The sequence below is a fragment of the Cherax quadricarinatus genome, chromosome 32 (genome assembly GCF_038502225.1).
Source record: "Cherax quadricarinatus isolate ZL_2023a chromosome 32, ASM3850222v1, whole genome shotgun sequence".
Classification (NCBI taxonomy): domain Eukaryota; kingdom Metazoa; phylum Arthropoda; class Malacostraca; order Decapoda; family Parastacidae; genus Cherax; species Cherax quadricarinatus.
In genome coordinates, this window is record NC_091323.1 from 31,029,102 (window position 1) to 31,044,964 (window position 15,863).

At 41.5% G+C, this 15,863-nt stretch overlaps 1 protein-coding gene across 4 annotated transcripts in view; it reads right to left on the bottom strand.

Annotated features, from left to right (window-relative positions):
- LOC128690249 (dehydrogenase/reductase SDR family member 12) overlaps positions 1-13,488 on the bottom strand; it is a 50,795-nt gene extending 37,307 nt beyond the window's left edge. For 2 of the 4 annotated variants that reach the window (XM_070090616.1, XM_053778838.2), the window contains exon 1: positions 13,329-13,488. In XM_070090616.1, the coding sequence (XP_069946717.1) occupies positions 13,329-13,384 (56 nt within the window). In that variant the 5' untranslated portion in view covers positions 13,385-13,488. Of the gene's footprint in view, positions 1-8,176; positions 8,321-13,328 lie in introns of all 4 variants that reach the window. The other 2 variants (XM_070090615.1, XM_070090612.1) reach the window with 2 other exon arrangements.
- Between the last annotated feature and the right edge of the window lie 2,375 nt (positions 13,489-15,863).

Consider the following 15,863-nt stretch of genomic DNA (forward strand, 5'->3'; position numbering starts at 1 on the left):
TCACCTATCTTAGTCACATACTACTGTATTGTCTAGAAATATATACAGAGTATTTATGGGGTTGTAAGAGAAGTAAATGCGAGGGTCTTGGCAAGAGGTGTGGAGTTAAAAGATAAAGAAACACACATAAAGTGGGAGTTGTCACAGTTGGTCTTTGCTGATGACACTGTGCTCTTGCGAGATTCTGAAGAGAAGTTGCAGAGGTTGGTGAATGAATTTGGTATGGTACGTAAAAGAAGAAAATTAAAAGTGAATACAGGAAAGAGTAAGGTTATGAGGATAACAAAAAGATTAGGTGATGAAAGATTGGATATCAGATTGGAGAGAGAGAGTATGGAGGAGGTGAATGTATTCAGATATTTGGGAGTGGATGCGTCAGCGGATGGGTCTATGAAAGATGAGGTGAATCATAGAATTGATGAGGGGGAAAAGGGTGAGTGGTGCATTTAGGAGTCTGTGGAGACAAAGAACTTTGTCCTTGGAGGCAAAGAGGGGAATGTATGAGAGTATAGTTTTACCAACGCTCTTATATGGGTGTGAAGCATGGGTGATGAATGTTGCAGCGAGGAGAAGGCTGGAGGCAGTGGAGATGTCATGTCTGAGGGCAATGTGTGGTGTGAATATAATGCAGAGAATTCGTAGTTTGGAAGTTAGGAGGAGGTGCGGGATTGCCAAAACTGTTGTCCAGAGGGCTGAGGAAGGGTTGTTGAGGTGGTTCAGACATGTAGAGAGAATGGAGCGAAACAGAATGACTTCAAGAGTGTATCAGTCTGTAGTGGAAGGAAGGCGGGGTAGGGGTCGGCCTAGGAAAGGGTGGAGGGAGGGGGTAAAGGAGGTTTTGTGTGCGAGGGGCTTGAATTTTCAGCGGGCATGCATGAGCGTGTTTGATAGGAGTGAATGGAGACAAATGGTTTTTAATACTTGACGTGCTGTTGGAGTGTGAGCAAAACAACATTTATGAAGGGATTCAGGGAAACCGGCAGGCCAGACTTGAGTTCTGGAGATGGGAAGTACAGTGCCTGCACTCTGAAGGAGGGGTATTAATGTTGCAGTTTGAAAACTGTAGTGTAAAGCACCCTTCTGGCAAGACAGTGATGGAGTGAATGATGGTGAAAGTTTTTCTTTTTCGGGCCACCCTGCATTGGTGGGAATCGGCCAGTGTGATAAAAAAAAAAAGAATAAAAAAATACCTTCTTTTCTCATTTTCTTTAATTTGTATAATTTTTATGTTCTGATAATGACAATTTGCAGTAGTAGTTCTTGTGATTTCATAGTTAATCTTTATTCTGACACTAATATTAGGTACTGAAATAACACTCAAATAGTCATAAACACAGTGACAGGTGAACATTTCACCTATCTTAGTCACATACTACTGTATTGTCTAGAAATATTTACATAGTATTTATAGGCCCCAGCATTGTTCTGGATACACGAGAGCATATAATAATAATAATAATAATAATAATAATAATAATAATAATAATAACAAAAAAGTATCCAAAACAGTTGGGATCCTCTGTAAGATACGTTACTACGTGCCACCATCAGCTCTACTCACACTATACTATTCACTCATCTATCCCTACCTCACCTATGTTATTTGTCCCTAGGGATCAACAGCAGCAACACACCTAAAGCCAATAATAACCCAACAAAAAGCTGCAGTAAGAATAATCATGCAATCCAGTCCCAGGCAACACCCCCATCACTCTTCAAAGATCTAACTTACTGTACAGAACACCCACACTTACTACTGTGCAACCTATATTTACAGAACATAAATTCCAATATTAACCCTGAACTAAAACACTTTCTTGATAGTTGTGACAGGACCTACAGGCATAACACTAGGCACAAAAATCTTTATGACATTCCCCGTGTCCAGCTAAACCTATACAAAAAATCAATGTGCATAAAAAGACCTAAAATCTGGAACACCCTACCTGAAAACCCCAGAACTGCAGACACAACCATCACTTTCAAAACTACCATTAGAAAACATCTCCCTGATACACCCCACCATCAGCTAACTACATGAATATCACCTATTCTCTTGTATCATACACACACAAAAAACAACCTACACCTACTCTCGATATCTGTGATTCCCCACAATTCACACTTACACTCACCCAATCAACTGTAAACATAGAAATACGTAATAAAACTATTACCTAATGAATCTTAAACTACAGTAGTCATAAGTTTGCCTGAGATACTCCATTACAGAGCTTTAATAGAAACTATGTATTGTACCAAGACAAAACCATTCACATTGCTAATTTTATGAACTGTAATGCAGTTACGTAGGATTAATATCAACATACTCCATAATCTGTACCAATATTGAGTTTGAATTAATCTTTGTCTGCCCAAAATGCCTAGTCATGCTAGGCATAATAGTGGCCCTCTATTAGTATTTTATAATATGTAAACCACACATTGTAATCTTTATAGAGAATAAACTTGACTGATTGATTGATTATTATAAATTCCCTTGAAGCTTGATGTAAGTGTGTGTCACTAGTCTTATCTTATCTTTTTACTCCACTGCTGACAATGATGAGTGTCGTCTTATCTTATAACCCCACTAATGACAGTGGTGACATTTGATGAGCCTTCGCTTTATTTGTTTTCACTGTTACATATAAACATGTCTGTTTGTCTATCTATCTGTCTATCTCAGAGAGTTGCTCATGAACCAGCTGGTATTACACACGATCACTACAAGAACAGTATAGCACTTTGTCTGGATTTTTTGGGTTATCCTAGGTAATTTACACTATGTATAATTGCATTTACATATGTGTTCCTGTGAGATAGAGACATGCAGAGACACAGATAGATACAGACAGACAGACAGATGGAGATAGAGACAGCCAATCAGCCAGCCAGCTGCCCAGCCAGCTGCCGAAATTACAGTTCCACAGTTGTTTTTTCTTACTTAGGGCATAGGTTATAGGACATTCTGGCAGGATGAAACTTTCCTCTTAAAAGGGGAGTGTTAATACAACATGACATCAGTGAATCCTTGGTGTTTGTCATGCTGTTTGCTCTAGCTGGCGCTCAATGAAACTGGTGTTCCCACAAGGTACTAAGTGGTCTCAGATTTTTTTTAATACAACGCACACCGAGGGTTAAGACCCATTCTATGCTGACCAGGCATCTTAGGCCACTCGTGCCAAATTTGGAGGAAGGAAAAATAAAACGTAGATCTACATTTGGAGTGCTATGTTTGGACAGTTAAGGGGTTAAGGACATGTGTGCAATGTGAAATAGGTTGCAAAGTTTTGTGGAAAAATACCACCCTGACCAAGCTGAAACAAGCCATATCTGCAACATGTTCAGTGATGAAACCTTGTCCCACTTCAGGGAAATCTTAAAGAAATGCCAGAAACAGACCTCTCTGGATGGATATTTTGTACGACAGGGGTCCAGTGACTCTCAAGCTGGTCCTAGTAGCATTAAAAGACAAAGTAGGGAAGAAACCCCAGAGAGGGACTTGTTACCTCAAGTCATTATGGAGGGAGATTCCCCTTCCAAACAATAATCCTTCCTCTCTCCTCCTTCCTATCTTCCAGAAGCCAACAATAGTCCTCAATAAAGGTATGTAATACAGTGGAACCTCAAAAATTGATCGTATCACATATCGAACGTTTTGAAAATAGGACCATTTTTTCGGACAAACTGTGTCCCTATTATCAAACGCGCCCCTATTTTTGGACCGCCGGGTACGGGACCTGTCCTCCGCCCGCTCTGTCCGCGTCCCCGCGCAGGCGCCGTGAGCAGTCTAGCTTTGTTTATGCTTGAGTGAACACTAACCTGCGCTCTCATTCACGCATTTTACGATTATTTCATTGTGTTTAGTGTTTGTGGGACTGTGAAATAAGCTGCCATGGGCCCAAAGAAACTTGCTAGTGGTACCCCTGTGGTAAAGAAAGTGAGAAACACTATAGATGTGAAGAAGGAAATAATACAGAAGTATGAGAGTGGTGTGAGACTTGTTGAGCTTGCCAGGATGTATGGAAAAAACAAGTCGACTATCGTCGGTTCTATCCTGTCAAAGAAAGAACAAATCCAGGAAGCTGATGTTGCGAAAGGTGTTAATATAGGGAGTGAATGAGGCGCCTTCTTCAAAGATTAAGGAGATTTGTGCCAAGTGGAATTATGTCCAAATGTTTGTGCAGAAGTACCACCCTGAGCAAGCTGAAGCAAGCCATCTTTGCAACAAGTTCAGTGACAGAACCATGTCCCATTTTAGGGAAATGTTAAAGAGGCGCCAGAAACAGAGGACTGTGGACAGTTATTTTGTGAGACAGGGGTCCAGTGACTCTCAAGCTGGTCCTAGTGGCATTAAAAGACAGAGAAGGGAAGTAACCCCAGAGAGGGCTTTACCTCAAGTCCTCATTCTCCTTCCAAACACTAACCCCAACTCCCTCTCTCCTCCTCCCTATCTTCCAGATGCCATCACCAATCTTCAATAAAGGTAAGTAAAAATGTTATTTTATATGTATTACTATACATAATTAAAAACTATAGTATTTGTTGTATGTAAAACTGTAATTAATCTCTATAAAATGTATTTTTTGTGTGAATATGTTTGGGTTTCTGGAATGGATTAATTGTATTTCCATTATTTCTGATGGGAAATATTGCTTCGAATTTCAGACTTTTCGAATTTAGAACTAGCTCCTGGAACGGATTAAGTTTGATTTTTGAGGTTCCACTGTACTGATTTAACCCTTTCAGGGTCCGTCCCGTAGATCTACGGCTTCACGTTGAGTGTCCAAACCGTAGATCTACGCCAAAATTCTAGCGCCGTCAAATTTAGCGTGAAAGCGCTCATAGGCCTACATGTGAGAGAACGGGTCTGCATGGTGGGTGTGCGCCATAAACAAAAAATCTAGGCGCCCGCATAGCATTGTGGGAATGCCGGCTCAGTTACCCTTGTTCACCATGCCTCGTCGCAAGTCAGCTCTCACTCCCCGGAAAATTGGGACTCTCCTCTTCCTATCTGATAGTTCTGACACTGATGGAAGTGGAAATGAAGACGAATTCTACGGCTTTGATCAGTTAGTGACCGAAAAGAATGACCAGGATATCGATAATAGTGCAGAAAACCCTGACGATCTTCAACCTTCTACCTCTGGTGTGGGCACTTGTGACTCATGGTCGGTTGTTCCTCAACGCAAGAGAAAACTAATATTTTCGCGTGGCCAGGCCTCTGACTTCAGTAATGATGATGATAGTGACGTGGATTGTGATTTTATTGCGCTCGATGATCATTCGATTAGTGATAGTGAGGAATCATATTCACCAGTGAAGCGTCGGTATGTTCGCCGCAGCATGCACTCGGGTAGTGTACCCTATGCTGTGCCCAGGGGACGGAGTACATCCCGGAGTACATCCCGTGGCCCTACTCCAGTTTTAGGTAGTGATAGTGAGGATGATGTGGCTGGTTCCTGACCAGCCGGGCTGTGGCTCGTACGTTGGTCTGCATGCAGCCAGCAGCAACAGCCTGGTTGATCAGGCTCTGATCCACCAGGAGGCCTGGTCCCAGACCGGGCCGCGGGGGCGTTGACCCCTGGAACTCTCTCCAGGAAAACTCCAGGTAAACACTTGGCATGGATAGACCACAGGCATCAGTGGATGGTGTTAGTGGTGATGGTAGTGGCACCGCCATGCGTGACTCATCAGCCCAGGGTGGGACCCACACTGCTGACTCGTCAGTTCAAGGACAAAGCGGAGCGTCAGCCACCAGCCCACCACAACCACAACCACCCGCACAACCAGCCTATGATGTCCAGTATCCACCAGCAAACCGTATGTGGGATTGGCAGCAAAATCCCAATTTTGTTCCCAAGCCTCACCACTTTGATGACTCTCAAAGTGGAATTCTACCTACTTGTCCCCTTGGAACCATGGCCAATGAACTGGAATTCTTTGAATTATTCTTTGACCAGCCATTGATGGAAACTATTGTCAGGGGAAAGTAATAAGTATTTTGAGTACACCATGGCAAATACGATCATATCACCACAGTCAAGACTACACAGGTGGAAAGAGATGACTGTTGCAGAAATGTATTTGCTTTTTGCAACAATAATGCTTATGCCTCATGTCTATAAGCATAATATAAAAGCATACTGGTCCACAGATCGGCTAATTTCTACCCTGGTCTTCAGTGAAATCATACCAGTGAACAGGTTTATCTTACTCTTACGTATGTTGCACTTCTCTGACAAAACCAGGCCTGACAGAAGTGACAGGTTATACAAGATTAGAAATGTTTTCATGTATCTCAAACAAAAGTTCAGCATATACTTTTATCCATTCAAGAATCTTGTAATTGACAAGTCTTTGATTTTGTTCAAAGGTAGACTGTCATTCAAGCAGTATATACCGAGCAAGAGGAAACGCTTTGGTATAAAACTGTTTGTACTCTGTGACTGTGACAGTGGCCTGGTGTTGGATATTGTTGTATACACGGGAAGTAAAACATTGAAAGATACCAAGATGTTATTGGGTATCTCAGGTGACGTTGTGAGAAACATGATGGCACCTTATCTTGGTAAGGGGCATACATTATATACCGATAACTGGTACACAAGCCCATTACTCAGTGATTTCATGCGAGTGAACAAGACAGATGTGTGTGGCACAGTGCGTTCTAATTGTAAACATATGCCCAGGCTCAACGCAGGTGCTCATGGTGATGACGTGCAGGTGTTTACTGCCAATGACATCATAGCATTACGGTGGCATGACAAACGAGATGTCACATTGTTGACAACCATTCACCGTAATGAAATGCAAGACAGTGGCAAAGTTGATCGAGTGACTAATGAACGTATTCGAAAACCAGTGACAGTGATTGATTATACACAAAACATGCGCTTGGTTGACAAATGTGACATGCAGATTGGTTTTGTTGACTGTGTTCGTAAGAGTTACAAGTGGTACATGAAACTTTTCTTCCATCTCATGGACATTTCTATGCTCAATGCATATAATATGTACCAAATAAAGACTGGCAACAGACCACCGTATGGTGAATTTTGTTTGTCTGTTGTCAGATAACTCATAATGAAGTACCAGGTAAGAACACCTGCTATACAACAAGGTCCTCGAATTACTCAGGATATACCCAAGCGTTTGAGGAGGGAAGGTGATCATTTCATAATACAGCTTCCTTCAACTCAGAAGAAATTTGCTCAGAAGAGATGCATCGTCTGTGCACAAACAAAACGACGGCAACAAAGACACAAAGACACTCGGTTTATGTGTGAGGAATGTAAGGTGCCTCTGTGCATGGTGCCTTGTTTCAAGGAGTTCCACAAGCTCCAGCAGTTCTAAAACCATGTCCAGTGATTGTAAATATGTAAATATATGATAGAACATTAGTATTATACAAGATTTGTGCATGCTTATTGTAATAAACAACAGTGGTAAACAATAATATGATAATAACTTTAGTACGGTTATTGTGTTCAATACAGTGAGTTTATATATATACATTATATACAGTATTGGTCTCTCAGGCCCCAAATGTTAGTAGGAATAGAAAAAAATTGGAAAAGAAAAGAAAAAACTTTAAAAACCGCTAAATAATGTAATGAGCGTATGTGGAATTTGTCGATGTTGCCGCCACCACATCATTTTTGACAAACTTCTTGGCACTGTATCTCGGTAAGTACTTTTCAGAATTTTTTTTTTTTTCTTATTACCTTCACAAAAATATGCTCTTTAATTCTGTAAAAATTTTTTTTTTTTTTTTTTTTTTCAAAATTTTTTGGACGCTGGAACACCACTTCAGATTTTGGCCTTGGACCCTGAAGGGGTTAATTGTTAAAAAAAAAATTATTTTTTTGTGAATATTTTTGGGTGTCTGGAACAGATTAATTGTATTTACATTAATTCTTATGGGAAATATTATTTCAGTTTTCGGCCTTTTTGGTTTTAGGCTGAGCTTCTGGAATGGATTACGGCTGATAACCGAGGGTCCACTGTATATACAGTGGACCCCCGGTTAACGAACTTTTTTCATTCCAGTAGTATGTTCAGGTGCCAGTACTGACCGAATTTTTTCCCATAAGGAATATTGTGAAGTAGATTAGTCCATTTCAGACCCCCAAACATACACGTACAAACGCACTTACATAAATACACTTACATAATTGGTCGCATTTGGAGGTGATCGTTAAGCGGGGGTCCACTGTACTCCCTTCTTCTCTCCTTTTTGTTAGTGTGACTTTGTAAATGGTCCAAGTTGAACCGAAATGTTGTCGTAAGCTCCTCTCTTCTATGTGCAGGTTATCTGTGTATTGTTCCAGGCACAGTATTGTGCCTTTTTTTGTTAATTACTCTTGGTTTCCATTTTGAAATTTTATTCACACAAAAAAAATAGAAGATTTACTGTTATGCAAACTACTGGATTATTGTAATAACTGTATAAATAATGTCAACCAATTTGTGACTGCGTATTAGACCAGTCAGCTGGACATGTACTGTTTACTCTTGAACATCAGCAAAAATCGAACATTTCCGCTACTTTGGGCTCATTTTGAAGGTACTTTTCATTGCAAAACTAATCAAAATCATATCTAGTTCTATAACATATCTTCCATTTTATCAAATGAGACCAAAAAAAAGGAGAATACTGCCATAAAAACCATATGAAAATACACCGCAAAGTCGCTGTTTTACATCACCTGGAGTTTACCTGAAGAGAGTTCCGGGGGTCAACGCCCCCGTGGCCTGGTCTGTGACCAGGCCTCCTGGTGGATCAGAGCCTGATCAACCAGGCTCTTACTGCTGGCTGCACGCAATCCAACATACGAGCCACAGCCCGACTGGTCAGGTACTGACCAGTCGGGCTGTGATTTTCGTGTACAAGTTCGGTACTAGTCCCTCTAGGATTTTCCAGGTGTATATAATCATGTATCTCTTCCGCCTGCGTTAGAGGGAATACAGGTTCAGGAACTTCAAGCGCTCCCAGTAATTGAGGTGTTTTATCTCCGTTATGCGTGCCGTGAAGGCTCTCTGTACATTTTCTAGGTCAGCAATTTCACCTGCCTTGAAAGGTGCAGTTTTTTTATCATTATGCACTGCAATAACTTAAATTGTCAGGCACACCATCTAAAGGGGACAAAAAGATACAAAACATCCAGGCCATGGGAAAACCTGGGTAGCCACAGCCACTCAAGATGGAGAGGTTTTTTAGTGCCAGGAAGGAAAAAAAACTGGCAGGAAATGGCAGAAATCGTACACCAAATCCAGTCATTCCTGGAGTGGAACTACAGTCAATGGCCTCCACTCCAAACCAACAGATACAGAAACTAATGCAGAAAAAAAAATCCCCCCCCAGTACCAACAATACCACCAGTCCGATGACATTCTTCTTTGCAAATGTACAGGGTCTAAAGCGAGCAACAAACAACAAAATACCTTTCATCAGCAGACTGCTTGCAGAGGCAAATGCAATGTTCGCAGCTTTCACTGAGACCCACATAAAGGATCACTTGGACAACGAAATATGGATCCCAGGTTACAACATATACAGATGTGACAGAGTGAACAGGCAAAAGGGGGGGGGGTTGGCCTGTACATCGCAGAGTCACTTGTTTGCACAGAACTGCTTAATGCCTCAAATGATGTAGTGGAAGTTTTAGCAGTAAAGATCGAGAACCAAAACCTAGTCATTGTGGTAGTCTACAAGCCTCCGGATGCAACATCCCAGCAATTCCAGGAACAGCTGTTAAAAATTGACCACTGTCTGGAAAAATCTGCCAGCTCCTGCCCCCAACATCTTGCTCCTGGGGGATTTCAACTTAAGGCACCTAAAATGGAGGAATATACCAAATAATGTTGTTGCAGTAATAACACCAGGAGGCAGCTCTGATGAGAACTTACACACACACAAGCTTTTAAATCTCTGCACAAAATTCAATTTAAACCAGCAAATAATAGAGCCTACTAGACTGGAGAATACACTAGACCTCATCTTCACTAACAATGATGATCTGATACGAAATGTCACCATATCAAAAACAATACACTCAGATCACAACATAATTGAGGTTCAGACATGTATGTGTGGAGCCCCAGACTGACATAATGAGATTAGTCACGAGGGGGCATTCACCAAATTCAACTTCAATAACAAAAACATAAAGTGGGACCAAGTAAACCAAGTCCTAACCGATATAAGCTGGGAAGATATACTAAGCAACACAGACCCCAACTTATGCCTAGAACAGATTAACTCGGTGGCACTCGATGTATGCACAAGGCTTATTCCCCTAAGAAAAAGGAGGAGTAGTTGTAAAACAGAAAGAGACAGGCGCTCCCTTTACAGGCGACGGAAAAGAATAACAGAGCGGCTAAAAGAGGCCAATATATCTGAAATGCGTAGGGAGTCACTGGTCAGAGAATTAGCAAGCATCGAACTTAAGCTAAAGGAATCTTATAGGTGTCAGGAATCGCGGGAAGAACTAAAAGCCATAAATGAAATCGAAAGAAACCCAAAGTACATGTATTTCTTCTCCTATACCAAATCAAAGTCGAGAACAATGTCCAGTATTGGGCCCCTATTTAAACAAGATGGGTCCTACACAGATGACAGCAAGGAAATGAGTGAGCTACTCAAGTCCCAATATGACTCAGTTTTTAGCAAGCCGCTAACCAGACTGAGAGTCGAAGATCAAAATTATTTTTTTATGAGAGAGCCACAGAATTTGGTTAACACAAGCCTATCTGATGTTATCCTGACGCCAAATGACTTCGAACAGGCGATAAATGACATGCCCATGCACTCTGCCCCAGGGCCAGACTCATGGAACTCTGTGTTCATCAAGAACTGCAAGAAGCCCCTATTGCGAGCTTTTACCATCCTATGGAGAGGGAGCATGGACACGGGGGTCATCCCACAGTTACTAAAAACAACAGACATAGCCCCACTCCACAAAGGGGGCAGTAAAGCAATAGCAAAGAACTACAGACCGATAGCACTAACATCCCATATCATAAAAATCTTTGAAAGGGTCCTAAGAAGCAAGATCACCACCCATCTAGAAACCCATCAATTACACAACCCAGGGAAACATGGGTTTAGAACAGGTCGCTCCTGTCTGTCTCAACTATTGGATCACTACGACAAGGTCCTAGATGCACTAGAAGACAAAAAGAATGCAGATGTAATATATACAGACTTTGCAAAAGCCTTCGACAAGTGTGACCATGGTGTAATAGCGCACAAAATGCGTGCTAAAGGAATAACAGGAAAAGTTGGTCGATGGATCTAAAATTTCCTCACTAACAGAATACAGAGAGTAGTAGTCAACAGAGTAAAGTCCAAGGCAGCTACGGTGAAAAGCTCTGTTCCACAAGGCACAGTACTCGCTCCCATCTTGTTCCTCATCCTTATATCCGACATAGACAAGGATGTCAGCCACAGCACCGTGTCTTCCTTTGCAGATGACACCCGAATCTGCATGACAGTGTCTTCCATTGCAGATACTGCAAAGCTCCAGGCAGACATCAACCAAATCTTTCAGTGGGCTGCAGAAAACAATATGAAGTTCAACGATGAGAAATTTCAATTACTCAGATATGGTAAACATGAGGAAATTAAATCTTCATCAGAGTACAAAACAAATTCTGGCCACAAAATAGAGCGAAACACCAACGTCAAAGACCTGGGAGTGATCATGTCGGAGGATCTCACCTTCAAGGACCATAACATTGTATCAATCGCATCTGCTAGAAAAATGACAGGATGGATAATGAGAACCTTCAAAACTAGGGAGGCCAAGCCCATGATGACACTCTTCAGGTCACTTGTTCTATCTAGGCTGGAATATTGCTGCACACTAACAGCACCTTTCAAGGCAGGTGAAATTGCCGACCTAGAAAATGTACAGAGAACTTTCACGGCGCGCATAACGGAGATAAAACACCTCAATTATTGGGAGCGCTTGAGGTTCCTAAACCTGTATTCCCTGGAACGCAGGAGGGAGAGATACATGATTATATACACCTGGAAAATCCTAGAGGGACTAGTACCGAACTTGCACACGAAAATCACTCATTACGAAAGCAAAAGACTTGGCAGACGATGCACCATCCCCCCAATGAAAAGCAGGGGTGTCACTAGCACGTTAAGAGACCATACAATAAGTGTCAGGGGCCCGAGACTGTTCAACTGCCTCCCAGCACACATAAGGGGGATTACCAACAGACCCCTGGCAGTCTTCAAGCTGGCACTGGACAAGCACCTAAAGTCAGTTCCGGATCAGCCGGGCTGTGGCTCGTATGTTGGTTTGCGTGCAGCCAGCAGCAACAGCCTGGTTGATCAGGCTCTGATCCACCAGGAGGCCTGGTCTCAGACCGGGCCGCGGGGGCGTTGACCCCCGGAACTCTCTCCAGGTATGGTGTATGTGCTTTACACATCGAGAAGAATTTCTTTTATTCATTGGAGCAATGGCTAGGGGTAAAAGTAAGCAGGTTGTAACAATAAATAGAGAAAAAGAAAATGGAATGCCTTATGCAGCAAGTAGTGCCACCAAACAGTAGTGGCAGGTTGGTGTGGCGACCCCGGAAATATGAAATTATGCTAGCCGAAATTAGTGCCAGAGTACTGATGGAAGCGGATTCCTGACTGCCGAATTAGTGATGGCCAACCTGTACTTATGCAATATTGTCACCACTATAATTCTACCATTCATTAAAAATCCACATCACTGATCTGATATAAATTTAATGTAAATTATCTGTACTTGCCTAATTGTATATGATACAACTAGAACTGAGTAGCATGTAATTAGTACTAGTAACTGTTTGCCTGAAATGCTAAACATGATAAATGGCTCTTCGTTTAGACATTCAACTGTATCAAATTTTCGTGCTACTTATTGTATCCAAACTGCAACAAAATGTAATTTATCTTTGTATGTCCAATACTGTATTATTATTACAATCACAACTAAGCGCTAAACCCACAAGGACCATACAGCACTGATATATGTCCAACAGAAACAAAGGTTTTGAGTTTTTATGAGAGTATTTCCATAAAGTCTTTCTAGACTCAAATTTCTCAACAATTTTTAAGTTTATTAGAGTGTAACTGTTCCGTAGGCATACAAACTAGCCACACAGTGCTTACTGAGGCCTCGTACACAATTACAAACCTCTGAAATGGCTTTACATCCTACGATATGTAGAAATGAACCTAAGACAAACTAAATCAGCTTCATTTATTTCTACTGGAGTCCTCATGTTCACTCATTATTCTCCTCAGAACCTCAGTATTTAAGTTGTTTACTTACTTGGTAAACTCCTTGAGTCCCTTGAAAAACCAGACAGTGTTCCTGTAGAGAGACATGACAGCTTGTTTGTTTGTTGGGTTTATTAGGGCCACTGAAGCTTATACCGTATCGAGCCTGACTTCCCGATGTTCGGGGAAGACATGTTGCTCACACCTCGGCCATGAAAGAATAACGAATACGAGTGCCTTTGTAAATAGAAATAGGAACTAGAGTGAAATCATTAGCTACGTTAAAACTTACAGATATCTTGGTGTAGATGTACCCTTTAACAAATCCACTATACCACAACTAAACAAGAAATGTAAAGCTAGGCTAAATGCTCTCAAAGCTGTTGCTGGCTACAATCCCAACTATGGTGCAAATGTGAGAATCGTGAGAATGATGTACATAGCCTATGTTAGGTCCTTAATTGATTATGCTGCTCCCATGTTGATATTAGCTAGAGAAAGTTCTCTCCGACCCTTGGAGTTAATGCAAAATGAAGCTCTCAGGATTATTCTTGGCTGTCCCAGATCTACAAAAGTTCTTAACATGAGGAAGGAGCTTGGTATTTCTAGTATCAGTGATAGGATTGTTGAAATTAACACTGTACTCGGTATTAGAATGTTGAGAAACGAACCAGACACTGTCACAGTGAATCTTACCAAGTGTCTAGAGGTAAATACACACAGATCTAAATGGATTGTGAAAGCGTGCAATTGCATTAAGTTTTATAACCTACATGAACTGTATCACTGTAGGCAACAAGAGCATTTCACCCCTCCATGGAAGATATGTTCATTTAATATCACATACCTACAAGTCCCTCCCAAGAAGCTCATTGCTAGTAATCCCTTCCTTAAATCTCTTGTTAGAGCAACTGCTCAAGAAGAAATTTCTCACCTAGCTGGTAGTAACAAGTTATCACAAGTTATATACACTGATGGATCTAAACAGGAGTCTTCTGGCAGGGCTGCATCTGCTCTTGTTGCCACCTCCCTAGTTAAGAACGATAATAAATTTGTTGAGTTAGGCATAAGAATTAACAACTGGGCGTCTACACTGCAAACTGAATTGTTTGCAATCCTAATGGCGCTAAAGCTAACCTATGACACTGAGCTTGACTCTATCATCATTACTGATTCTATGTCATCACTGAAGGCTCTTGACTCATATAATGACTCCAACAACATGCTCATTGGGGAAGCCAGGTATAGATACTCAAAAATTAGGGACAAAGGAATTAATGTACAATTGCTATGGATCCCATCACACATTGGATTACTCCTTCATGATAAAGTTGATATGTTAGCCAAGAAGAGTATCGAGAAGGAGAATGTAGAATATAACTTTGGTATAACTGTGTCTAGCATTAGGAATATTAGGAGAGAAGTAAATAATGAAAATGATTGTTATAGGAATGCAGTTAGAAGCCTGAGTAGATCTATAACCCACTATGATAACATGAACGTAGATAAGTATGTTTATGGAGCAACTTGCAATGTGAACAGACTGACTGATGTTGTAGTGGCCAGGCTTAGGCTTGGTTACAAGTACTTCTGGCAGTTTGGGAGACACACAGATGATGATCAAACTAAATGTAAATTATGTGATCAGGCATATGGTCACTCTCTTGAACACTATGTGCTTAATTGTCCACTTATTGAGGAATACAGAGACAGACAGTATAATAACCTATGTGACATGTCAAGATATTAATGAAAATAAGATACCAGATATACTAAGCAAATTTCCTAAATTTGCTTGTAACAGATAAGTGAACTATAGCTATGTAGATATAAATCCATATGTATTCCTGTTAACCCTTTGGGGCCTAGTTCCTAGGCCTTTTGTGTATCCATATGCTCTCGCGCTACCGTCCACAGGATGGATATGGGGTGCACAATAAACTAGCCACTTCGGTGGCAAAATCTAATCTAAATCTAATCTGGCAGACTTTGAGGAAAGAAACGAGGGGCATAGATGGAACCCCCGAGAGATACGGACCAGTTTAGTTAGTTTAATATGTTTATTATGCACCCCATACCCATCCTGTGGGCGGTAGTCAAAAGATTACAGAGGTACATAATTGGTCCAGGGACTGGACTCCAAAGTTTTGATAGCTGAGCAATACGGACCAGATGATTGCCAATTTCAATGGCAACGTCAAGTGGGTTTGCTATATCAACACCGGCGACCGCAGAACAGGAGCCGGGTCAGGAGAGTATTTACCACTCAATTTCTGGACTTTTTTTCCAGACTGCACTCATAGAGGAAGCAGAGGTGATGATGGAAATATAATCTCGCCAGCAACTGCGTTTAGCGTCACGGATGACACGGCGAGCGACCGCACGCTTCTGCTTAAAATCAAGAAGTCTCTCAGCGGTTCTATTGTACCAGTACCTGCCCCACGCAGCGCGTTTCAAACGTACTGCACGAGTACAAGCAGGAGACCACCAAGGCACGCACTTCTGAGAATGCCTGCCCGAGGTTTGGGGTATAGAATGAGAAACTGCGGTTAAAACTGAGGACGAGAAGAGGTGTAAAAGCTCATCA